Source organism: Sycon ciliatum, chromosome 4 (genome assembly GCF_964019385.1).
Source record: "Sycon ciliatum chromosome 4, ocSycCili1.1, whole genome shotgun sequence".
Taxonomy (NCBI): domain Eukaryota; kingdom Metazoa; phylum Porifera; class Calcarea; order Leucosolenida; family Sycettidae; genus Sycon; species Sycon ciliatum.
In genome coordinates, this window is record NC_088646.1 from 10,598,096 (window position 1) to 10,623,687 (window position 25,592).

General features: G+C 45.5%; 1 protein-coding gene across 1 annotated transcript in view; it reads right to left on the bottom strand.

The window, feature by feature from the left end:
* Positions 1-1,762: 1,762 nt before the first annotated feature.
* The window catches only part of LOC135814425 (general transcription and DNA repair factor IIH helicase subunit XPD-like), a 29,832-nt gene continuing 6,002 nt past the window's right edge, over positions 1,763-25,592 (bottom strand). Inside the window, exons 7-29 of the mRNA XM_065327547.1 lie at positions 20,084-20,137; positions 16,770-16,832; positions 15,952-16,075; positions 15,469-15,565; positions 15,155-15,210; positions 14,943-14,996; positions 14,561-14,584; positions 12,709-12,782; positions 11,833-11,927; positions 11,373-11,491; positions 11,094-11,163; positions 10,158-10,227; positions 9,594-9,695; positions 9,347-9,410; positions 9,085-9,176; positions 8,353-8,475; positions 5,993-6,065; positions 4,929-4,999; positions 4,086-4,169; positions 3,710-3,769; positions 3,386-3,433; positions 2,901-2,951; positions 1,763-2,471 (exon numbers count right to left, since the gene is read on the bottom strand). Coding sequence (XP_065183619.1) covers positions 2,310-2,471; positions 2,901-2,951; positions 3,386-3,433; positions 3,710-3,769; positions 4,086-4,169; positions 4,929-4,999; positions 5,993-6,065; positions 8,353-8,475; positions 9,085-9,176; positions 9,347-9,410; positions 9,594-9,695; positions 10,158-10,227; positions 11,094-11,163; positions 11,373-11,491; positions 11,833-11,927; positions 12,709-12,782; positions 14,561-14,584; positions 14,943-14,996; positions 15,155-15,210; positions 15,469-15,565; positions 15,952-16,075; positions 16,770-16,832; positions 20,084-20,137 — 1,830 coding nt within the window. The 3' untranslated portion in view covers positions 1,763-2,309. The remainder of the gene's footprint in view (positions 2,472-2,900; positions 2,952-3,385; positions 3,434-3,709; positions 3,770-4,085; positions 4,170-4,928; positions 5,000-5,992; positions 6,066-8,352; positions 8,476-9,084; positions 9,177-9,346; positions 9,411-9,593; positions 9,696-10,157; positions 10,228-11,093; positions 11,164-11,372; positions 11,492-11,832; positions 11,928-12,708; positions 12,783-14,560; positions 14,585-14,942; positions 14,997-15,154; positions 15,211-15,468; positions 15,566-15,951; positions 16,076-16,769; positions 16,833-20,083; positions 20,138-25,592) is intronic.

Consider the following 25,592-nt stretch of genomic DNA (forward strand, 5'->3'; position numbering starts at 1 on the left):
ATGGATCGATTGTTATCCGAATATACAATAGCAAGCATTCTGGGTGTTGTCCTTCTAAGTGGCCTTTGTGGTACACTGACATGATTGTACTGTATTGATTATATACACGCAGGCATCCATAGTGTATGTATTCCAAAGTAGATATGCCCCTATGCACGCACATACAAAACCCTACTTTTCCTTCATTGTGCGACCTGTCAGTTTCCTTTGCAATAACTGATACAGTCATGTAGGTGGTGGATGTGTTGATGCACACATAATAGTTATTTTAACCCAGCTGCAATGACGCTTGATCTATACATTTCTTCGTCCAGTGCCGTTGCCTGCTGAAAAAAGTAAGAAACACCTTCAAAATAGCATGTTGCTATGTCAGTTGCTATGTAGTTGCTATGGAAACGGGGTATGTTTAGATAATTGCTTATTTTGTCTTCCCTGCAAGCTTCCCAAAATGACAACAATCAAAAATGATCTTCTATTAGGTCTCTCCACGTGCTAAAAAAAAAAAGCGCGGTACACCCAAAGTGGGAACGAAAATCATGAATTCATGCACTTGGGTCACAGACGTCAGGTGCAATAACTAGGCCGCATGTACATGTACACTCGCTTTACTAGTGTGTGGCTTCTTATCACCAGTTAATTCCCTTACCGATCCCAGCATCAGGTACTGCTCGCTGTGTTCTATTATCAGTGCTGTTTGTGTTTGTGTTTGTGCAGATTGATGCACTGCAAAGTGTCGTCGACCAGAACAAAGAACTGCTGGACAGCCTGGAGAAACGCCTTAAGTTAGATCTCCACATGTCAGAGAAAGAAAGGTGCACTTGTAGGAACGGTGTTGTGTAAAGCTTTGGCAATGACTACTTTTGGTACATATCCCCTGAGATGAGGCCGAGGCATTGGTTTGTGTGAAGCAAGTAGGAATGGTATATACCGGTCAGTTTGTGCTATCCTTGACGGTACAGTCCCATGTTATAGCATTCTTATGGCTTTTTCAATGTTTGTGTTGCATCATGGCTTTTCTCTGTCCATCTGTGTAGGATATCTGTGCAGAATGAGTATGCAGATCTAGACGAGGTCATACAGAATGATGGTGAGTTCTCCCTCCTGCCAAGTAGTTAGTTGTGGTGTCAAACCAAGGCAAATGTCAGCTTGCTGAAGCATCTTATTGCATGGAAGTGTCGCAAGAATTTACTGGTGGGTTACGTGGGTACTTTGAACTTCATCTACTAGTGCCCGCCTGCCTGCATGCCTGCCTGCCTGCCTACATATGCCTTCTATTTTCCTACATATTTGTTGATAAAAATTAAAAAAATCAAGTACATATTTGCTTTCTCTGTGTTGCAGAGTTGGAGTTGAAGCGTTTGCGCGGAGAGAACCGAGTTAGCATGCTGGCTAGTGTATTGATTTTCGCTGTCATTGCCGTCATCTACTTCTCGATCTATGGGCCACCGTGATATCACCACACAGTACTGGAGCAGACTCTGCTGTGGAGTTTACCAACTTCACAAGCTCTAGCGGTGCACAGGGCCTCTATTCCCCGGGATCATCCTCCAAGCGGACCAATCAACCAACCAATCGAACCCCTACCCCTAGAATCCTGGGCAAGTTGCATTGAGATGTCCTAACTGGCCGTCTGCATGTGCTGACCAGGCCCTGTGCGTGGATGGCATGGTAGCGCAGACCGATTGAAACGAAGTTCGAGACCCTGATACACACATCAGTGGCATGCGCTCGCACCACGATACCTCAAGACGACGTGTCACGATTGAATTCAAGATTTTCTGTTCTTTTTTTCCCAGCATTAATATTTATTCAATGACTCAGAGCTTTGGAAGCTTGCAGAGAGATATTTCATGAAAGATTATGCTCATTCTGCAAAATTCAGAATATTCTAGGAAAATCACAGTTATCGCTAACCCATTTTCTGTTTTCATGTTCTTAGAAAATAAAACTTTTGTACAAATTGGATGGTGATACCAGGTACATGGTAATGTCCCCAGCTGTATACTAGGTTAAAAACAGGATAAAAAAACAACAACAGCTGTGCAATCATGTATTGAAATGGGCACCGGCGTCAGTTGGGTAGGACACAACACAGTGTTGCTCACATACACACACCAACATACTTGTCGGGCTTGCAGTCTATTGCACGGTACATGTTCCAATTCACAGCTACTGCAGTTCGTCACTGCCAGGTCAAGGACCGACTTATCAACACATGTCGAGAGGCAGCAGGGAGTAGTAATCCCTGGTAGGTAGTAAGCAGTCTGATGAGGTCAGTTCTTTGTTCCCATCACGCCCACAAGACCATCTCAGGAAATGTCCATGCTCTCCACGCGACCACCGGCCACACTGTCGGTCTGCACTCGCTTCTTCTCCTGCTGAGCCACCTGCTCCTTGGTGAGTAGTGACAGGCCAAGCTGATCCTCCTGGCGGAATGGCTGTGCCATCTGCTTCAAGAAGCGCTTGCAGCACTGGACACAGGAGAAAATAGAAATAAATAATTCAATTCATACTATATGCAGCAGAGTGGAGTACGGATTATCCGCACCCCTCGGGGCACAGGATTGCCTCCAGGAGATTCAAACGAGGAGTATGTTCAGATAAGGGAGTGGTCACTTCTCATCTAAAACATGCACATTCACTCGTGTTTTCATCATTTCTCATTCTCTTTGGTAGTATCATACGAACTAGACGCTCAAGCTCCTCGAAATTCAATGCAAACAGGTACTTTGGACTATTGATCTTTCAGACTGATGCCACCAATTCTGTGGCTATTCTGTATGACATAAGTCATGCAGGAAGCTATTATTGATGCAGTTATGTCGTGCCAAGTGATGTGTTTTTCTTCTTCAACACATCATAAGCACATAGCAGTTTATAGGAAGACAAAATAACCTCACCTGCACAGACTCCTCCACTGATAAATTGGACACTGAATCTTTGAGATGATCCTATGCACAGAAATCAACATGAGGAACACAATCTTCCAGCCATCACTCGCATCCATCAATACAAATGTGACAGTAGACAGTGCATTGCAGCCACTGCTCATTTATGTGACAAGACAACCTCAGCAATAACCAAAAACTACAAAGACCACACAAATCACAAGCTAGGTAATGGTGCAAGTGCTGTAGCGGATATTGAAATCCCGTGAGAAGTCAAACGGGCGCTGGCCTTGCAGCCGTGAGCACTGTTGGTCCATTTTTACAGTGTGTACATTAACTACAGTGCATGTACACGATAAAAGCAGTAAGGGCGCCGGCCCCAGTCATCCCATCAGAGTTCAATGTCCACGACAGTACATGCAGATGAGGTGGGACACGGCATCGGTCTTGAAGTTGAAGAGAGGTGTACCAAAAGCATGTTGTCAATTTTTACTCACCTGGATCCACTTAGGTAGTTTGCCACGCTTGTCCATTCGAGAAAACCTCTGAAATCACCGGGTGAACACAAACACAGCATCAATCCACACTGGACGCTCTGAGCTCAGATGACGTGGTCCCTGACTACATTGCACGCATAAGGCTAAAGCTGCACAACCACGCCAGCAATGTCAGGATACAATCAAAAGTCCCTCTGCACTGTAAAAGGCCAGCAATGTCAGGATACAATCAAAAGTCCCTCTGCACTGTATTACCAAGGAAAACACTACAAGTACACAGGCTAGGGCAGGAAGTGGATGGGAAGGAACTGGCAAGATTCTCACCTTGTCTGCAAATACCATGATACCGTAGTCTGTCTTGCCTCGTAGTGCACGACCAACACACTGCACAACAACAACAACAACAACAACAACAACAACAACAACAACAACAACAACAACAACAACAACAACAACAACAACAACAACAACAACAACAACAACAACAACAACAACAACAACAACAACAACAACAACAATCTCTTATTGGCCACTGGCTATCGTGAGAATAAAGATTTGAAACAACAACACACCATTTACGATGTGTAACATATGCCTGCCGCCAGAGAAGCACGCAAGTCTGCAAGACAAGTGCACTAGTAGCGCACCCATAGATTTTCTGTTAATAATGCCACAGCCAACAGCACTTGACAAGACGTACCTGAGCAGCATGGCGCATTGCATCAAACGTCAAGAAGTCATTCTCGCGAATCAGGTAGTTCTGTCGCAAATAGTCCAGTCGTGCCTGGATACAATGCAATTGAGAATGAAACACTCAGAATACTAGTACAGTGCAACACACATATGCTGTCATGTCGCCTATGAAGAAAAAAGAAAACAATTATGGGGTTGAGTTTAAAAGTTACAATACAATGCAGAGCATTGCCAACACTCAGTCTCGTACATGTACTGCAAAGTGACTGCTACAGTCTCCAGGCCAGAGCAAGCTATAAGTGTCAATTAGGGCGGTCAATAAATACCAGTACAGTCATGACTTCCAGATGCAATAGGTGTTAAGAAGACCCCAACAGCAGCAGCAACAACAACAACGACGGCTAATCGACCATAGGCCATCGTGAGAATGAAAGATTTCGAACGACACCGACAACAACGACACCGACAACAACAACAACAACAACAACAACAACAACAACAACAACAACAACAACAACAACAACAACAACAACAACAACAACAACAACAACAACAATAACAACAACCGCAACAACAACAACAACAACAACCCAATTCTTCCTCACTCTTTTTCCTTTCTTACACTATCATCTCTTATTGGCCACTGGCTATCGTGAGAATAAAGATTTGAAACAACAACAACAACAACAACAACAACAACAACAACAACAACAACAACAACAACAACAACAACAACAACAACACCACCACCACCACCACCACCACCACCACCACCACCACCACCACCACCACCACCACCACCACCACCACCACCACCACCACCACCACCACCACCACCAGCAGCAAGTACCTTGAGTATTCTTGACTGGGTGTAGACGTACGGGATACCAAACATGATGACAGCTCTTCCATACTGGTGATCTGTCAGCCAACACAGGACAAAAAAAGGAATGAGAATTGGGCAGTACAATCACGTGTACGTGTCACAACCAAGAATCCAAGCTCCTATGAGGTGAATTGCTATTTCTGGACATAGTACATTTCTGGACATTTCGAGTAAAATAATTTTTCGTCGCGTGTAGAGTCCAGTCAGTCAGGTTGATGAAGTTTTTTTCTTGTTGTAGTTGACAGCTGGGCTGTTGTAGTTTCTCCTCGTGTCGGTGCCTTGTTGATAGCCTTTTCTTGGGAGGCATTTCAACGAGTTTTGTGGTACTATGTCGCATGAGAATTTTGAATTTTGAGTAAAATAAGAAGTAATGGACGAATCGTTGGCTTCCCCATGTGCACTCCACTTCAGACGCTGTATAGTCTTGGACCTGTTGGCTGGAAGTGTGAAGAGGCCAACTGCAGTCCACCAATAGAAAAAATAACAAAAATGATGCAGTATAGGATGCCTAAAAAAATTGGACTGTCGAAAACATCCTGCTATAAAGTCTCTGGGATCACAGCAGGAGTAATTGTCACATATTTGGAAAGATGAAGGATTAGGCCATACAATAAATACAAAGATATAAGAAAAATGTAAAACACACAGCCAGTGGGGCTCTATTTTATTTTCATGTCCAGAAATTGCTATTCACCTCGTACAGCACCCTGTACTGTTTGAATGAGCAGTGGCAATGCCAGGTAGATCTCAAGGTGATGAAAGCAACAGACTTTTAAGTGTTGCTGACTAAACGAGATTTACTTTGTGCTGCCAGTAAGTCCAACATAAGAATTGTCAGGATGGCGTTTATTGGAGCGTCACTGGGCTGCCCATAATGAAACTAAGAATTTTTTATTCCCTCAAACTAATGACTAAATTAAAACAAGCTTTCGTGAAAGATAGGCCCACCTGCAGTGTGGCTAGCAACATAGTGAATGTCATGTCATGTCTCTCCATTCATTCAGGAGCGGACTGTTTGAAGGACTTACCGAAATCGATACCTTCCGACACTTTGCCTCTTGCCACCGAGAGAAGAATGGCACCGCGGCCATTGCAGCATGCCTGCAAGGAAACATCAGAACACCATTAGAGTGAAAGCTGTAAGCACAGCAACCTAACAGCTACACTGAACCCAAAACAAGCATAAGAGTATACAGTCATAAACGTAGTGAGACAGTACAATTCAAGGATTGCTCAACGATTCATGAGCTTGTACAGTCATGTACAGTTGTGGCCAAAGAAATCCGAGCCGTGAGCCGAAAGCAGCACCAAGCCAAGGCTCATACGGCCCCCGCCGACCTCGGGCGGGTTTTTAGACCACGCATGATGCCATTGAAATGGAAACGCGGCGCTCCTTTGGACTAGTGGGTCGGGATTCTTTGGCCACGGCCGTATCTTTTCTTCCCTGGTTGCACCTGTACCCTTGGTACCTCCGGCCACGGGAATTGGGAGGCACTAGGGAGGTTTAGCACTACGTAAATACGCTACGTATCTGGCTTACTACGTTTCAGGCCAAAATCGCAACGCAGGATGTAACGTTTCGAACGTAACAAGGCTGATACCTTACGCATCTACACAGAGTTGCAGTTTTGACCATCCTTTCTTGCATTCGATTTTTTAGGACAGGGCTTTCGGAGTGATCATGGTGCAGCCCAGAGGTACCGGTGTGTCTTTGGCAGCAGGTCAAGGTGCAGCACTGCTGTATTCCTCCACCCTTTGTTCTAACCCGCCACCGGTCTCAAACTCCTGCTCTCCCTCTGGTGCGTGTTCAACAAAATCAAACTCCTCTTCTCCCTCTCAGCCCACGCCGAAACCGGGAAGTACGCATTTCCAGGCCATGGACGTGTTGTTCCTGCGGGATGTGGTAGCAGAAGACCATCCCTTTGTGCGTGGTGCTACCTGCTGGGAGAGGATCGCTGGAAACCTGCAAGGAAACGTGCCTGCCAGATTTGCAAAGGTGACGGCCCGGACTCTGAGGGAAAGGGCGTTCAACCTTATGGAGTCCTACATCAAAGAAGACAACAGGCAGCGGAAGCAAAGTGGCCTGGAGTTTGAGTTTAGGGAGAGGGAGCAGCTGCTGGAGAATTTACGAGACAGATTCAATCGCACGCTGTTAACGCTGATTTGCAAGATTGTCGACAGTAGCAGTGACTGGCAAACCGAGTTGGACATGCTGTTGTACTACTACTGCGTGCATCCTCACAGCGTAAGTGGTGTATCCCCAGCTGCAGCTCTGATGGGATGGGAGCCGCACAGTCACATAGTTGATGCGGATCATCAGATGCCATCATGTTGAGTGGAGGACTTCTCCAAGTCGGCGGCACGGATTCCAGATCTGATCACTGAAGAGTTCACATCAAACAACGTCATTCCAGAGCCTCAGGCCGCAATGTACGCTGTCGGTGATGCAGTGCTGCTTCGCCGACCACCCAGGAGCCGGAAGAATCTGCCACCCTTCCAGACTGGATGGCATGTTGTGCGAGTTGTGTCCATCTACGGTCGTTATCCAGAGTGAAAACGGAGCTGAGAAATTGGTGAGCGTGGAGCTGATGAAGCGTGACATCCTGTTGAATCGTGAGCCTCCGTTGGAGCCGGCGCCGGAGGATGATCAGTTGCAACCTGCAGCAGCCAAGCAGCCGGATGCAGAGTTTGTACCACTTGTGCTCCACCTTGGGAATGGTACACCTGCTGTACCAGAGGAAGGAGCCCAGAGGTCCCTCCGCAATACATCTGCTATCCGGCGTCCACAACATTTCACGTCGTGAAGTGCATGGAGGTACATATGAGCCGCACCATGAAAAAAGGGTGCTTACTGTAAGACATGTTATTATAACGAGTCGCAAATTTAACGATTGTCCAAAATTCATAGGTTAACGAGAAGATATGTTAACGATCTTGCAGTATTCTGCCATATCCACACACAGCATATATGAAGCAGTACGGCCTCAACGGATCTTATTATAACGAAGAAATGTCATTCGTTAAAACGTTAGATTTGCTTCCTCGTTATATATACATGTCTTACAGTATAGCAAAAATTTCACAAATTGAGTTATGGATACAGCGCAATGGCTGAATTCTCACTGCTTCTGCTGCAAAAAACCGCATTCAAAAAGCTTGATAAATCGCAACGAAAACTAATCAAATTCAAAAACAAAATGTGCACTCTCAATATTGCATACTCAGCTTTCAAACGAGTTTTTCTCAGTTGGATGTCGCATGCCATAAGCACCCTTTTGTCGTGTCGCGGCTCATATATACCTGTACATGTACCTCCATGTCCACAGTATGCACAGTATGCACTGTATGCACAGTATCCACAGACTGTGACAGTATCCCAGTGTCCTACCTTCTGATAGTGTTCGAGAGCAACCGTAGTCTCCGCAGCATCTTGCGTCTCAACAAAGATCAACTTATAGCGTTGGATCTTGGCAATGATGCCCTGGTCAGCCCAAGTTGCTATCACACATTCCTGCACAGACAAAGAGGTCCAACAGAGATCAGGTCAGCAGAGGGAAGCAAATACAACAGTCAACAGTATCTGCTGATGCAACTGCTGCACTGTGACTATGAGCCCAGTACATGTACACAGTCACTGTACAACAGACGCAGGGACACTATGTACTAACCATATCAACAGGGTGTTCCAATAACAAGCAAGTAGAGCACCAACACAAACACAAATTACAGCATACTACATAATTGGAGGCGAAGAGCTGCGGAGCTGTAACACAAGTTTCACACATTTCAGCGATCACCAGACAGCGGCATTTACGAGCTGCCTCGGCCGGTCCTGCTTGTAACTTTTTGTAGTGTATATTTCAGTCTCTGCTGTTTGTCCCTGTACCATGCAGCAATCTCCCGCTGCACAAAATCAAAGTCTCTGTACCACGCAGATCCATTGTTATTAGGCATATGCCTGTCTTGATTTCCACTATAAATAAAGTACACAACAACAACTGTAGCAATCTCCTGCTGCACAACAGCAAACCAACAGCATCATGCACGGCACAGGGTAGCTTTGTGTTCAGCGGCGTGATGACGTAATGTGTCCACAATGACTACACGTAGTACAACTCACCATGTAGGAGTAACTGGGGAAGAAACACGCCAAGCCGTCCGGAACGACTGCAGCCAGGTCCATTAGCAGGTTGCCATAGTTACGCACCACCGCTGAAGAAACCAAAAAAGGAAACAAACCAAAGCCGTTCGTCAGCAGAGCAAGGATGAGGCGCTCAAATCTCTAAACGTGTGCAGCTGCAGGAGGCACACATTGCCTGAAGAAAAAACTGGAACAGGGAGTACATCCAATGCCTGAGCACAAGAGAGACAGCTCCGCTTACATGTATCATCCCTGGACTCGTACTTGGAGGACATTGCAGCTTGATCGTTCCCGCGTGTCACAATCTGCACATAGAATCAACATCCCAATACCTCTTGTCAAAACAAACATCCAACGATCACCGCACATCATACATAATCAAGTTCGATATACCGGACTTTTTGTGCACACACAAAAGCGGAATAGTAGGAGAGCTGGAAATATATCCACTGCATAAAGCAGAGCAGAGGCAGCATGCACATGCTTACCAGAGGACAAATGGACGGCCTTGTCAACGTCATGGTGAACGATGCCATTGTTACAGGTTGGAAACCTAAGATCTTTGGATACATGTCCAGAGGAGACAGAGTCTAGACACAGGGAAAGAAATGATGAAGAAAGGAGAAAGAACTGCCGCCACCTGACGAAAATACGCCTCTTACCTCTGTCAATAGAGCAATTTTAAATGCGAATTTTCATGTGCGTATATTCAATACTGTACAGGCAGAAAATTTCGTCGGTCAATAATTTCGTCCAACTCCAAAGAAAGGGAGTTCGTCCGGTTGTGAATTTTGTCCATGGATCATGAGAGTATATTTTACAGCTGGACAAATCGACATTAGTCCGGCATTTTATTTAGTCCAAAAGCTCCTTGGACGAAAAAAACCGAAATGAAATTCCAGACGAATATTTCTGCTTATACAGTATTGTGACTTAATGTCAGGTGGCGCGGCAACACCCTACCCTCTCCTAACCCAAACAGACAGAGATGGGGAGCAGAATGGCCATCAGAGCATAGCAACAATGAACACAGTGTTGACACAGACACTTACACCAGATGTGATGACCACCGACTGGAAACGATCAAACACCGGTTTGATGGCAATGGATGCATCCATGCAGCTGCAAATGCACACAAACACAAGACCACATAACGCCACGCATACTCTACATTGACGGTACCTACATACATGTACATGTATGGCTTCGGAAAATTTATGGCTTTGGAAATTTTATATTTCAGTGCTATCAGGTTCGGCCTCATTTCCTCTGTGCTGCGCTGATGAGTCCAGAGAGGACGAAACAGTTCTGTCTGCAGATTGAGTACATGTACATGTATATGTATCCAACTAACCATCCAACGCAGCGCTGTATACCCTTCCTGGGTAGAAACACCTTACTTGTACACCGCAATGGACCCTAGTCAGCAACACTTGTGTGACACCACAGACAATGTACTACTGTAAGACATGTTATTATAACGAGTCGCAAATTTAACGATTGTCCAAAATTCATAGGTTAACGAGAAGATATGTTAACGATCTTGCAGTATTCTGCCATATCCACACACAGCATTATATGAAGCAGTACGGCCTCAACGGATCTTATTATAACGAAGAAATGTCATCCGTTAAAACGTTAGATTGCTTCCTCGTTATATATACATGTCTTACAGTATAAGCTCTATGGCCACAGCAAGTGTCCACACAAGGTCACGCAATGTTATGTATGCTTGGACAGGTGCACTCACTGTGACTGTGATAGTTACTTTCAAGTTCTACTAATATGAGCCAGAAAAAAAAAACAGGAGCAAAACGCTTAAATTAAGAGGCATTGTTCAAGCAGAACTGCACTTTTCCATAGTATGTTCCCACAGTGACCCCCCCCCCCCCCCCCCACACACACACAATTTTAAAACATACACTGTCATGTACATGTACATCCAGAAAACAATAAACAGTGAACGGTGAACCTCGCAACAGCCATACCTGAAATGCAGCACTGGATTGTAGATGGTGGGCGAGTAGTCATCATACGGCTCAATAAGAATGTTAAATCCTGCAGGCATGAGCAGTTAGCATGGGAAAAAGTGAGTGCAAAGATACATCAAAGATAGGAATCTTCAAGCCAACAATGAACTGAGCTTCAAAAGCACTGCCATAATCAAAAGCTAGTTCTGCCAGTTACAAGGCCAAAGGGTACATTTAGCAAAGGCCACAGGAGAGCGCAGAGAGAAAGGAGTGTAACAAGCAGTCACTCACACTCACCTTTACTGTACGTACTGACCAGCGTTGCAAAGTTTGCGATCAGGGTCAGCGACGAGTAGTTGGTGATGTCCTCCAGACGCAGCGTCTGCATCAGCGAGCGCAAACGCTCAGAGCAGAATCTGCATGCAGTGAAACATCACACCACAAAGTGATGTTTCTCACCGGTGACAATCAATGAAGTGGCCTTTCCAGCCATTGGTTGCAGAAAAAAAGAAAAAAGGCGTATCTTTAAAGCAAGCGCATAATGTTTTTAACAAACTTCAGGCAAATGGTTAGGGTAAAACAGGGCACAACAAAGTCTTGCCGTGGACAAGTATGAAACTACATGTAGGTAGGAGAATAATTATACAATGTACTAGTAGACCTTCACGATGAGAGCAACATAATATGTTGCTCTCATCGTGAAGGTTATAGTCTTCAAGTAATATGGCTATGCACCAACTTAGTAGTTGTACTGTACCTGAGTGGCTTCTTGTCGATCATCACCTGCTTGTAACAGTCCAGCAAGAACGATTGTGGAGTCTCTGACACAACGTTCTGAACTCGTAACCGAGTCTGCAACAAAGAAACAAGACAATACCGGCATACAAGCCGCAGTGAAGATACGTTTGAAGTACAACCACCACACAAGGCGGCATGCTTCAAAATACGAGCCGTGATCAGCAAAAAAAAACCTATAGGTCAAAAGTTTCAAATTTGGTTATACTGGAAAGTGTTTGTACGTACTTGGCTTACATAAACAATGATTTTCTCCATTTTTTCCGGCAAAAGCTATACGTCGGTTTTAGCTGATCACGGCTCATACCGTACACGCGAGATTAGAGCCCTCTCTTGAATAGTGCCCCCCCCCCACCCCCCCGGCTTGTAATCATGCGCAAGTTTGGTGTTCTTTTGCTAATGTTCTTGTCCATGTCATTGCACTGGCGGGTTCAGGATCAAAATCGCAGTTCTTGTCGCCGTTTCTCTTGAGTAGTGATAGTTTACAGTAAACTCCAGGCTCTGTTTTTCTTTGCCTTCTTTGTTTTTACGCTGGATGACGCAAATGTACCACCATTTGAAAATTAGTGCCCTCTCTTGAATGTTGTCCCAGGGGCACTAATCGCGCGAGTACGCTATACAGTTTCTACTTCAAAGAGCATATAATTAATATCCACTACAGTCATGCTCAATGAAATCCAATCGTGTGAGTCCAGTGTGCGCCCTGCACCAGTGTACAGCTCAATGTTGCCAGGTCTGGAGCTGCACAGCGCCCGGTGGCGGTGTGGCATTGACTCGCATGATCGGATTTCATTGAGCAGCATTTTCGTCTACATAGTTGCCTGCATGCTTCACTCACCTTCAAGTACTCGACAAATCGGCGCATGAACGCAACGAAGTGCTCGGCATTGCGAATATTACCTGGCACAGCCTCTGCATAAACAATAGAGTAGCAATATAGTTACACAGAACAGTGAGTCTGAGCAGCAACACAGTACACAGAGCAGTGAGTCTGAGTAGAAATATACAGTAGAGGTGCGCGCTGAAGAACATGGAGCCCAAGAACGCCCAGCTGGAAATGCTAAAAACGCCCAGCTGGAAATGCTAAGAACACCACAGTCTCCAGTTAAGAACGGCGGTGCTGATTTTCTGGTAGTAGTTGGAATACATAGGATTCAGCACGAATGGGAGGTATGCATCTAAGATGGCCGCCACCTTTTTGCGGGGCAAGTTACCCCATACTTGGCAGGTACAAATCGTTATACATGTAGTACACTTATGAGTATGACCTCACAAAGTTCATGCCCTTTTTATGCAGAGTTGGTATCAAGGTGTATACGGTTGCAGTAGACTTGCCCCGCAAAAACTAATGGCGGGAAATTGATGCATACGTCCCATTGTTTCTAAGGGTGCGTTCTTATATTCTCTAGCTTCTAGAAAAAGAAGAAAAGAGAAGTCGAAGAAACTGGGATTATTCAAGAACGGGCCTCGAAGAATTCGGAGATATTTTGCACATGTCAAGCTATATGAAGCGCCAAAGGGGCCGCGATCTTGAGTTATGAACGTAGTATGCACATGTGCGTATTAGAAAAGGGAGATGCGTACAGTTACTACTAGGGGTGAAACGGTTCCATGTTTTTCATGTTCGGGTACTCGAATGCCAGCATTGTTTCCCACGGTTCGGGTATCGGTTCCATGCACTCTTTTCTCCAGACCGACAAAATGTATTCGCGACAATTATTTTTTTAGAAAAAACCATTTTTACGAGCAAGAATGAGACATCGGAGAGTCCAAGTGTGAAGAAGATAATGACCAAAGAACTCTTTGGAAGAGTGGGGATCGTAAGGTAAGACATTTAAAATCTTGAGTAGACGACGTGTACATGTATTGTACAAGAACGAGATTTTTCGAATTTCGGTTCGAAATTTGACGGAACGGGTACCCGATTCTTTTCAGCTGGCGGTTCCAAAACCGGTTCCTTACCCGAACAGTTTCACCCCTAGTTACTACACTCATGATCAACACGTGGCTTTTAGCCGTAGTTCGCATGCGCTGATACCAAACCGCGGGAATCTCCAAGTTTCAACCACCTCTGAAGCTTGGAGAGCTTTGGAGAGCCTCCTAAAAGTCGGAGAGAATATAAGAACAGCTCTCGAACTTTTCGGAGAGCCTCCAACTTTTCCGAGAGGATTTAAGAACGCACCCTAAGAACGTGCTATAAGAACGCAGCCAGATTTCTGAAAAATAAGAACGTCCCAGGCTAACCCCGTGGGAAAAACGTTCTTGGGTGCGCGACTCTACTGTACTTCAAGTAGGTAAACAGAACAGTGAGTCTGAAATGAAGACAGTAGTGATGGCGACGGTGCCTCAATAGCACACAGTGCTGCAGATGCGACCACCGCACACAGCATCAGTTGGCCGTTCTTTCAATCAGACACACGCCGCGTAGCAGCTGAATACATTCAGATGGCACACTCACACAGAGTATTAACGACACAGCTCACATGACAATCTATGTGTATACATACATGTAAATCTACACACTCTGCGCAGCCTGCAGAACGCTACTGAAGTATTATCAAAAACGTATTTGTACTGCACTAACAGTTACAACAGGGCAGGGCACACCTTGACTTCTTTCTGCTATTGCCTATCCAGAACATTACATACTGTAACATTGAAAAACCTCATGAGTCATGAGGGATGCCCACCTTCGAGAATTTCATCTGGAAGCACTGTAGAAACACAAACCCGTGCACACAAAGAAGAAAAACACAGTTTAGCATTGTACTGACACCTGAAAAAATTCTGCTGCCTTCTTGATTTAAAATTTATAAAAAAGTTAAATCAAGAAGGCAGCAGCATGAGGCATCAAACTTGAAGCAAACGAGCAAACACACACATACATACACACACACACAAACCACACACACACACACACGCACACACACGCGCACACGCACACACACACACACACACACACACACACACAGAATAGTATATACATACAAGCACGCACAACATGACACACTATAGCATACACATGTACACATGGAAAGTGAATATCAAAACTACAAGCATAGCACTACATACCTGGATTGGACAGATGGATATCAGTTGCCCTGGCGACACTTGCATCTCGTAAACCTATCAAAACAACAGTGGAAAAGACGCTGCATGATATAATTGTGTTGGCTCACACCATGGCGTCGTACTGCATTGATAATGAGTACTAGATACATTGTGTACTACATGCACTACAAATGATGAACACCATTGAACAAGAGTCGCAATGTCTAACTTGCCTTCGACAAGCCGCTGATATTCACCACGTAACCGAGCCGCGTCGGTCTCCTTGATCCTGTAGCAACACGTGCATGCACACACAAGTTGAAGCAAGACACACAATTGTATTCCTAGGTTGTGCAAATCATGATAAGAATGCGTTGTGCCCAGTGCAATGGTGTGTTACCGGTATTTACAATGCATGTGCACGAGTCATGTAACATTACGTATGCAGAAGAGGAAGAGAAGAGTCCCCCCCTAAAACACAACCTATGTGCAGATAGACACTTAACCACAAGCAAGCATATGCACATAAACTCCTCCTGACTCTCACTTTGTCAGGGATGCTTGCAAGTTGTCAATGCTGGTATGAGTTCGGTCCAGAGTCCGCCGACTTATGTTGACACTCATTGACTCGATACAGACATTATCTGCAAGGATGAGAGAAGCAGATACAATGTCATATCGATGTGCCCTGGGAAATCTGGCCGCAAACATAAAATTTATTAGTATGAGTCTGCACCATCAGAATGCAAAATTGCATTGACAAATGTACAAATTGAAAGTGACATACATGTACTTGTAGTCTTGTACTAATGTGTCCACACACGTACACACATACACCCCCCCCCCCCCCCCCCCCACACACACACACGCATACACACACACACACACGCACACACTGGGGTCAGTGACCATGGGTAACATGTACCGCAGTACGTCAATATTTCAGTACCCTGCCACCGAACACGCAAGGCTTACGAGTATGCAGGATTCAGCCAGTTTATTACAAGACCTCTCATCTAACATAACATACCAATGTTGTGGGCCTCGTCAAACACAACAACCGACTGCCGCTGCAGCTCCTTCGACACCATATCTGCAATTTTGGGATCCAGGAGATAGTGGTAGCTGTACACGATGATGTTTGCATGAGTGATCTACAGCAACACACAGGTACATACATGCGCAAAGTCAGGAACAGCTAGCCGGTGGTGCAGTACACATACTACACGTACGGTGTTCTCGTAGGCAGTGAGTGACCTCAGCCAAGAGTACGAGTTGAAACCAGTTGCGTCTATTGTGTAACGCTTGTGTTCTACATGATTAGCGAGGTTCAGCATGATCACTTCAGTTCAGGTTGTATTGTGTACCGCATTTCCCGATTGTAAGTCGCATCCCCATTTTCTGTTCCATTTCATATCCTTTCAATAATATTGACTTCAGTAGTAAGCCATGCTTGATTGTAAGTCGCGTCCCCTTTGTTCGGGAAAATATGCTATTACACACATGTACAGTGAAATCCGTCTAAAACGACCGCTCAAGGGACCTTCAAAGTGTGGTCTCTGTTACCAGGTGGTCTCCTTATCCAGGGTCATTTGACTGGAAGTAGCATCCCTTGATCCTGGTTTCAGTGGTCTTCTTGGACAGGTTTTACAGTAGTTTTTTTCATTACATTTGTGAACATTGTGCCATGGCTCCCCTGTGTTATTCTTCCCATACAAGAGGCTGAAAGACACTTTGAAACCAGGCACAATGTACAGAATGCTACAATGCTCTACAGGCATGCATGTTTGGTAGAAAGGGGAAAGGAATGGTGGCATTCAAAAGCGCCCGAAGGATGAACACACTCACCGCATATCGCGCCATGAAGTACGGGCAGTGGCGACGCTTCCGGCCAAGCACACGCAGGTCCTCCTACAACAACACCACACGTGGCAAGAGAAGAGACAAAAAATAACAAGGTATTCATAAGTTTGAGGGAGTTGAAATGGGAAAAGTCTGAAGAAAAAATGGACTGTCACCACCTGGACTTGAACCAGGGACCTTCACTTATAAGTGCATGTGTTTTGTGCAATCACTCATTTTGAAACAGTCCCAAAGCAACTGGTGCTCTTGACCGCATTGCCATTAATGCAGACACATACTAGTCAATGCGATTAATAGTATAAGTGAAGCGGACATTACAAAATGATGAATGAGAATACATGTATCTAAAATGGTTGTTCCTAATCGATTTTCTTGAGACTATCATCAGGGAAAATCGTCTCACAATAGAGGCTATACGGAGAAACAAACTACTTATAGGTTAATGGATAGTGGGAAGTATACAAGGTGAGGTGTGAAAAAAAACTAAAGTGGGAGAGAAGACGAAAGAAATTAGAAGAAAAGATGTGAGAGTGTTCTGACGGTGTGAGCTACTACAAAAGGTGAGTGAAATGAAGGCGTGGAAGCAGGTGAATGTGATAGAGTGAGGAACTGTGAGGTGTAGGTGTATGCGAATGAATACGTGTGTGAATGCTAGGTGAAGAGTCTCAGTTTTGTGACATTTTCTTTCTGAATGCATAGATTAGGATTGTGTTTACGGATGAAAACAGCTTCTAATACCTTAAGTTCACGAAACCTACGAGCACGACACAAAACAGTGAAGCATGAATCATCATACACTGAGCGGCATTGGCTACTAGACAAGAGGTGTTTCTTAATGGCTGACCCTTTCGTTGTGGTCTCACCTTCAGTCCGGTCATCGTCATCTTGGTTGTCCAACTCACTCTCTTCATCACTGCTCTCACCTTCCTCATCCTCCTCCGCTTCCATCCCGTCCTCTGCACCCAACGACAATCCCACGCTACTGCTCGCTGCCAGTCCATGTCCGGTTGTAGATGCTATTACCCGCGTACGAGTCATGCTCCTAGTTATTGGTCTCCGTACCTGTGTTTGGCCATTTCCTTCAGTCTCACGTACCTGTGTACTTGTAGTCCGTTCAACCGGTACGGCCCGTGCGTTCACGGTGAAGAAGGATGTTCTTCCTACCCAACTGATTAGCCATGTGATCTATCATTTTGAATGTCGGCATTGTGATAGCCGATATGTAGGAAGAACCCTTCAGCACCTGAACGCACGCGTCAAACAACATGTACCATTGTACCTATTGTCAGATGGAGCCAAAGCCCAGCGACCTGGACGAGGCCGTCCCCGCAAACAGGTGCCAGTTGCACAATTACAACAGAACCACACAGTACCGGTTGAACGGACTACAAGTACACAGGTACGTGAGACTGAAGGAAATGGCCAAACACAGGTACGGAGACCAATAACTAGGAGCATGACTCGTACGCGGGTAATAGCATCTACAACCGGACATGGACTGGCAGCGAGCAGTAGCGTGGGATTGTCGTTGGGTGCAGAGGACGGGATGGAAGCGGAGGAGGATGAGGAAGGTGAGAGCAGTGATGAAGAGAGTGAGTTGGACAACCAAGATGACGATGACCGGACTGAAGGTGAGACCACAACGAAAGGGTCAGCCATTAAGAAACACCTCTTGTCTAGTAGCCAATGCCGCTCAGTGTATGATGATTCATGCTTCACTGTTTTGTGTCGTGCTCGTAGGTTTCGTGAACTTAAGGTATTAGAAGCTGTTTTCATCCGTAAACACAATCCTAATCTATGCATTCAGAAAGAAAATGTCACAAAACTGAGACTCTTCACCTAGCATTCACACACGTATTCATTCGCATACACCTACACCTCACAGTTCCTCACTCTATCACATTCACCTGCTTCCACGCCTTCATTTCACTCACCTTTTGTAGTAGCTCACACCGTCAGAACACTCTCACATCTTTTCTTCTAATTTCTTTCGTCTTCTCTCCCACTTTAGTTTTTTTTCACACCTCACCTTGTATACTTCCCACTATCCATTAACCTATAAGTAGTTTGTTTCTCCGTATAGCCTCTATTGTGAGACGATTTTCCCTGATGATAGTCTCAAGAAAATCGATTAGGAACAACCATTTTAGATACATGTATTCTCATTCATCATTTGGCCAAGGATCTGCTAAAACCACCCTTTGGTGCTATTTTGCCGAAAATGAGTTTTTGGCGGGAAGTTGGTCCCTGGCCATTGCCCAAACATATGGTGAAGTATTAGGCTCAAATTGTATATATTCATTGAAATATGACCCATCTTATGAAAGCTTTTGGTGCATAAAAATGCCGAAAATAATTGATATTCACAGTATAATTCGTATCTGAGGCTTCATACACCTGTCATACACCTGTCTATGTACAGAGAAAAACTATTTTGCACAGTTATCCAGTATTCTACTATGTATGTTCCGAACATATAATTAGGACATTGGCCGTCTGCTTGGTCTGGTGCTGGGCCGGTGATATCTCTGCTCTCTGCGTGGCAGTGCTGACGAATCTGTTGGTGCAAGTACTTTGCACGCTCGGTGAGATTCCAGCCGTCTCGAGCGTCACTGGCAGATGATCAGATGCCAGGCAGTAATACACTTTTGATAAAGGTCACGGGCCACGTTAGCTTCATCAATATGAGCTTTGAGTGCGTCAGTGTGCTTTTAAAAGCGAGTTTCTGCCGTTCTTGCCCTTACGATCTGAGACTGCAGATCGGAACATACACCGCACACATCTTCTTTTGGCCTCATAATTATCACATCACTGCACTCGCTGCTCCATATTTTCAGGAACGTTGTGTATGCTGCTGTTCCTCCAGCCTTGATATATTCAGTATGCGCATGCTTCTTGGTAGACAGGTGGTAGTACTAGTAGCACATGGCAGGTAAGTTGGAGCGGGCCTCTGGCCCTGGGCCCCAGGGAAGTCCATTGATGTCACCATCGTTGCAGGCAGCGTTAATTTTGTTTTAGCTTCCACTCCTTTACATAATGATTATGTGCGTACATGATAACAGTCTGGCACACTTCGTCACCATCCACTTCATAGCGATAAGTCTTAGTGGACCGGACCTTTCTCCGCGCTGCATCCATTGTGCGATGCTTCCATGGTGAGAAGTAACTGCACCGCGTCGTCTAAACACAGATCGCGGGCCATTTTGTAATGTCCGCTTCACTTATACTATCAATCGCATTAATAAAGTTATTGTCTCCTCGTCGCCTTTTCACATACTAGTCAAGTACATGTAACTCACCAAGCTATATATGCCGGGTTCCAATGGTGTGTCTTTGCCGGTTAGATCAAATCCCTGCATTGGAAAACAGTTGGAGAATAATAGAAGCAAGATCTTGATGTCAGGTTATCATGCCACCGGTACACACTAACAAGCAACGTGGGGAAACGAAGGATGAATATCAAGCAGCCACGGGCACTTCAGACAGGAGTCCGAGAGCAAACGCGGCTGAGGAAATCGCCGCTGCGGCACTCAATGCCTCTCTCTCAGCTGCCGTTTCCAACTCGCAACAGCTTGTGTGGGCCCTGCTGGAATCAGGACTAAAGCCTGAACGCATGCACCCTCGGTCCCTTATCCTACCGTGGATGATGCTCCTGTCAACGACAGCGGTGTATGTTGATGCTGATTCTTGGTGGCGCAAGTGTGCGTCATTTTCCGATGCATCTGATCACCTGTGCGATGCTCTAGCTGCATGTGCCCGCTGTCTTGCCAGCACCAGTGTGGATCCGTCTTCATTAGCTGCCTACACAGCATGCCGCCTGATCCCGCTAGACAAGAATCCTGGCGTCAGGCCAATTGGCATTGGCGAAGTCATGTCGCGGATACTGGGCAAGTCCATCCTGCAGCTAATCCGTCAAGATGTTCTGGACGCAGCCGGAAGTTCACAGCTCTGTGCTGGCCAAGACGGCGGAATCGAGGCAGCCATCCATGCGATGCATGATGCGCTCAACGACCCCTCTTCCGAGTGTGTCCTGCTGGACGATGCTACAAACGCGTTCAATAGCCTTGACAGAGAGGTGGCTCTAAGGAACGCATAGCACCTGTGCCACCAACTGACTGCCTCTGCATTTGCCATCTACCTATGCCTGTGGCTCCTCTTTCTCAGTATGCCATGTCTGTCGTGCCCGACTGGCAGCTTCCCATCCATTCGGCATAATGAGGTACGGGACGACGTCACAGCTTAGCTCTTGAAGCGCGTGGCGCACACTGTGTCTGTAAAGCTGCATCTGCAGCCTGCTACAGGTGAGCAGTTCCGCCATCCGGAAAAGAGGGTGTGCACTGCACTACGCAAACGCCACTCGCTGTGAAGTTACATGTATGCGGTGATGGGACACCTTGAGATAACGTATTGTACCAGCTGCAAAGCTACATGCATATGGTGATGGGACACCTTGAGATACTTATTGCACTAGCTGCGAAGCTACATGTGTGAGCGGACAAGGTAGAAATGGAACGTTAGCTGCATGACATCATTTTGAGATACAGGCGTTTGAAGTTTGGCAAACTGTGGCATATTTTTTACCTGGGTTAGAGGGCTCTATTTGCATCAAGCGCTTGTGCCTCGCTCAGCACAGGGCTTCAAGGTCCAGCACTCAAAATTTGAAGTGAATCCGTTATGGCTGAAGGAAGATATGGCAGCTAGTTGTGCGACGGGTGGCGTATTGACGGGCGAATTTGGAGGTGACGGCGATCAGCTGATAGCCTGCTGTCAGGTGCTGAGAGCTTCTCTGATTCTGAGAGCGTTTCTGAGTCAGGTAGTAGTCGAGAGCGTCTTCCACTACGCCGAAAACGACGTGCCGATCAGCGTTTTGTTTGCTGCTGGCTTCAGCGCGGTACAAAAAGACATAGGGAACAAATGAGATGGATCTTTCGGATGCAGGCGAACGTGGTGACAGCAGTGATGATGATAACACCAATGAAGGGGAACGTTCCTGTGGATGCTGAGTTGTACTGAATGTATACGCCGAACCGACTTCAGAGCTCTGAAGCACACAGGGCAGGAGCTGAAGAAACAATAGCGTTGTGCACCACAGGGGAACGTATACAGGGACTTAATAGCCCAGAACAACTAGCTAGCTGTTGCCCAATGCATTGGATGCAAGTGGCAGACCTGCATCGTGCACTGTCTGGAAATGAGTGTTTTAAGAATTGAGATACACAGAATGGTCAAGGCTGGTGAACATGAGCTGAGTGGAAAGAAGTCAAATCGGGCCTCGGATTGCGGACTGATGTGTAACGTTACGTTAAGTACAGTTTCTCAAGTCTGTGGACTCGTCCTGCTTCGCCAATGGGCACCGTATTGGTGGTGCGTCTCCGGAATATTATTTCGATGCTGTGTGTTCAAGAGCTGTCTGTCTCCTGCCAAAATGTTACAAACTATATTACCAAGGTTGCGCTGCTCAGTCGTCGGGAGCCTCAATGCATCAGAGCAGAGTCCGAGGTCGCCAACAGTATACAATGAGAGCGTGCACACATGGCTGAAGCAAGAACGCACTGGAATTACCATTTGTCCGCCAAATTCTTCTATTTTTGACATGTGTGTAGTGGTATTTGATGTGTGGATTGAGTTCCAGCTTCAACAGTCCTATTATTTTGCCTTGCATCACGAGTTACTCTGGAGCTGATTTTTCGGCTCCGGCTGTTTCTAGTTATGTGGTTTTGTTGCTTGGTTCCACCTCAAACGAGTCCATGTGTGTGATCAGCTCATCTTTCACACTGATATACACTTGTGGAGAAATACAGGCCAAGATAATGGGTTTTTTTTCAGTGTTTTGGTTGTACTGAAGGGTGGACTGTTTAAATCATCCCGAAACAGACGTTAAAATACTGACCGGCATCTAGAAAATGGTGAATGTAAGGCACTTCCCACCATAGTATCAGCCTGAAACTTTGGGATCTGAAAAACAGATAGTTGTAGGTGACCTTCATGCAAAAAAACAGTTTTTGCCAGACTGCAGTTAACGTTCCATTTCTACCTTGTCCGCTCACATGTACTCACATGTGAGCTACAAGTATGTGGCAATGATACACCTTGAGATATTGCAAATCTGCATTGGCTTGGTTTGGTTCTGTGTTAGTGCAAAGTGCTATAGCCAGAAAAGTGCTATAGCCAGAACAAGGTCATCATAAACACAATCGCTATCACGGCTGACCAAGCCTGCCTGCATGAAGCTGCGCGTGGCATATAGGGTGGTCAATTCAAAACGCACATTCATTGATGTACGGGTTTACCCCTTCGCATCTTTGAAATTGTACTGTCTCACTTGCCTCTGCGAGAAGGAAAAGTGTTGCCGATACGAGCGGAGAGACCTTGATGTTGAGCACGTGTCGTTCGTCCCAGCTGTCTTCACAACCACTGGTGGCATGGGCCTTCACTGCGCAACTCTCTACAAGAGGATGGCATCCTTGTTGGCCGAGAAGACCCAGGAGCCTTACACTGTTGTATTGGCATGGGTTTGCTGCCGCCTTAGCTTAGTTCTGCTTAGACGCGTGGATAGAGAATGGATGGTCGACTCCACATGATGCGACTGTTCACGGGCCAGTTGGCGCAGTGTTACCCTTAATAGCTGTCTGCCAAGAGCACAAAGCCAGCACGTCTGTTCGTCCCGTTATGGACTACCGTGACCTCAACAAGGCAATTGACTCGAACCCTGGTCCAGATGTGCCGTCATGTGATCAGAAGCTGCGAGATTGGCGCCTCCGGGGCCAGGAGCAGGTGATCGTGGACATCCGCAAGGCCTATCTTCAAGTCCGGCTGCATCCATCACTACTTCGCTATCAGGCTATGGTGTGGCGAGAGAAGCTGTATGTCATGACGCGTATGGGTGTCAGTCTGGCAGTTGCGCCGAAGGTCATCAGTCAAGTGATGATGTGTCTTCGCGGATCGCGTTCACTCAAGGTGCCTCGCGATGTTTCCTATCCTGCGTCATTGGTTGCCCTGGAGGCTGCACCTGGACACTATAGTGCGTTTCAAAAGTATAGACAAGAGTTCATAACCCCCAAGAGTGTGCAACAGGCATAGACCCAGCGCTCGGCGAAATTCCTACATTACGTCATGCTCAACTTGTCATCCGAGATAAATTTCGGTTCCTTGCGATTTCTGGAAACTATACCCGTAACCGCTCCTAACTCAAGGCTGTAGCCTCGACATTTCAAAGCCTTTTTTGAAGACATTTCGGACGTAAAAGTACAAGTCGTACTTTCTCAAAAACAAACTCTTTCTCCAAGAATAGAATCCATGGACATCACGACAAGAAGAAGTGAGGACGCTGTTAAAAAAATATTGCATTACCGTCGAGGACAATCATTCTGATAGCTGTGCAACTCAGCCGAGAAATGCTCCTTCGACGTATTCTCAATTTCAAAATCGTCAATCATTTGAAATCATCTTCGAGGAAAGCACCGGAAACATGCTGAGGGCCCGGAGAAGAAATAGTTCTTGAAAAGACTGACTGCTCTGGCGAAAGAAGAATGCGATGAAAAGTCACGGGCTGCACCATTGGCATCGAAAAATAGTTTTGTCTTTAGGATCATGTGCTTTGTTTTAATTCTTGAGGCTCAGATCAGAATCGCAGTTTAGGCAGTTTACCTTGAGGAAGCATCCTGGTTTGACTGTACATTTTAGAAGAATTCATCGGTGTGACTCATCGCACTGCACCAAAAATGACACAATGAAGGGATTCCGCCGAGCGGGATTCCATACAGGGACTGATCAGAAGTTGCACACTCTTGGGGGTTATGAACTCTTGGTATAGACACCTCTAGACTCTCTTGAATAATTCAAATTTGGTTTGAGCTTTCTGAGAAATTTCTTCGGAATATTGCTCAGGCAGCTCATGCAATTTTTCTCATAAAAATTTCTAAGCGATTGGATAGCAGACGCCCAATTTCGAAAAAATTATACACAAAGTGATCACAGATTTTATGTGTTATAGATGCTGGCCTAACGGTTTTTTGAAACCAGAGGTCTGGACTTTTGAAACGCACTATAGCCAATTCTGTTCACTTCGACAATAATATTATTGTTATTGTGCTTTTTCTTAATGTGCATACCGTAAAGTCTTGTATAAAAGCCGCGGCTTCTACGACTTTCTTGGTGAAATTTTGCAGGCTTCTATACAAGACAGGTATTTCTATGTATGTCAACACTAAAACCAGGCTTATGTGTGATTTGATGGGCCCAAAATTGCGGCTTCTATTCAAGTGCGGCTTTTATACAAGACTTAACGGTATACAAAGTTGGTACTCCATCTCTGGACAGCTATCTCCAGGCAACTATACACAGTAGGTATGTGTAAGTATTAGTTGAACGATGTTCTCATAATTTTCTGAGTTTTCTTGTAATTTTCTCACTTGTTACAGCAGAAAAGGTAGATCTACGTGGTACTAGAGTACTAGTAATCAACCCGGGTCAACAATCTTCATGTAAACATTTTGCTTTCCTCTCTTCCTCATCTTTCCTTTCCCAGGAGAGCCCCTCGATAGGCTCCCACAGCCTTTGGGCAATCAAAAAACAAAACGAATTAAAAAACAAACAATAAGGTAGTACAACTACAAGGTAGTAAGTAGTACAGTCAACCTACCCTTATAACGATATTTTTCTGCCAAACCAAATCACTCCATTGACTTGTGTATACAATGCCTTACCTCTATAACAATATTGCTATAACGATATTACCCCTATAACGATATAAAATGGGCTGACCAATCGACTTTTTTCCATTTTATAACAATATCTAGCAGGGAATAT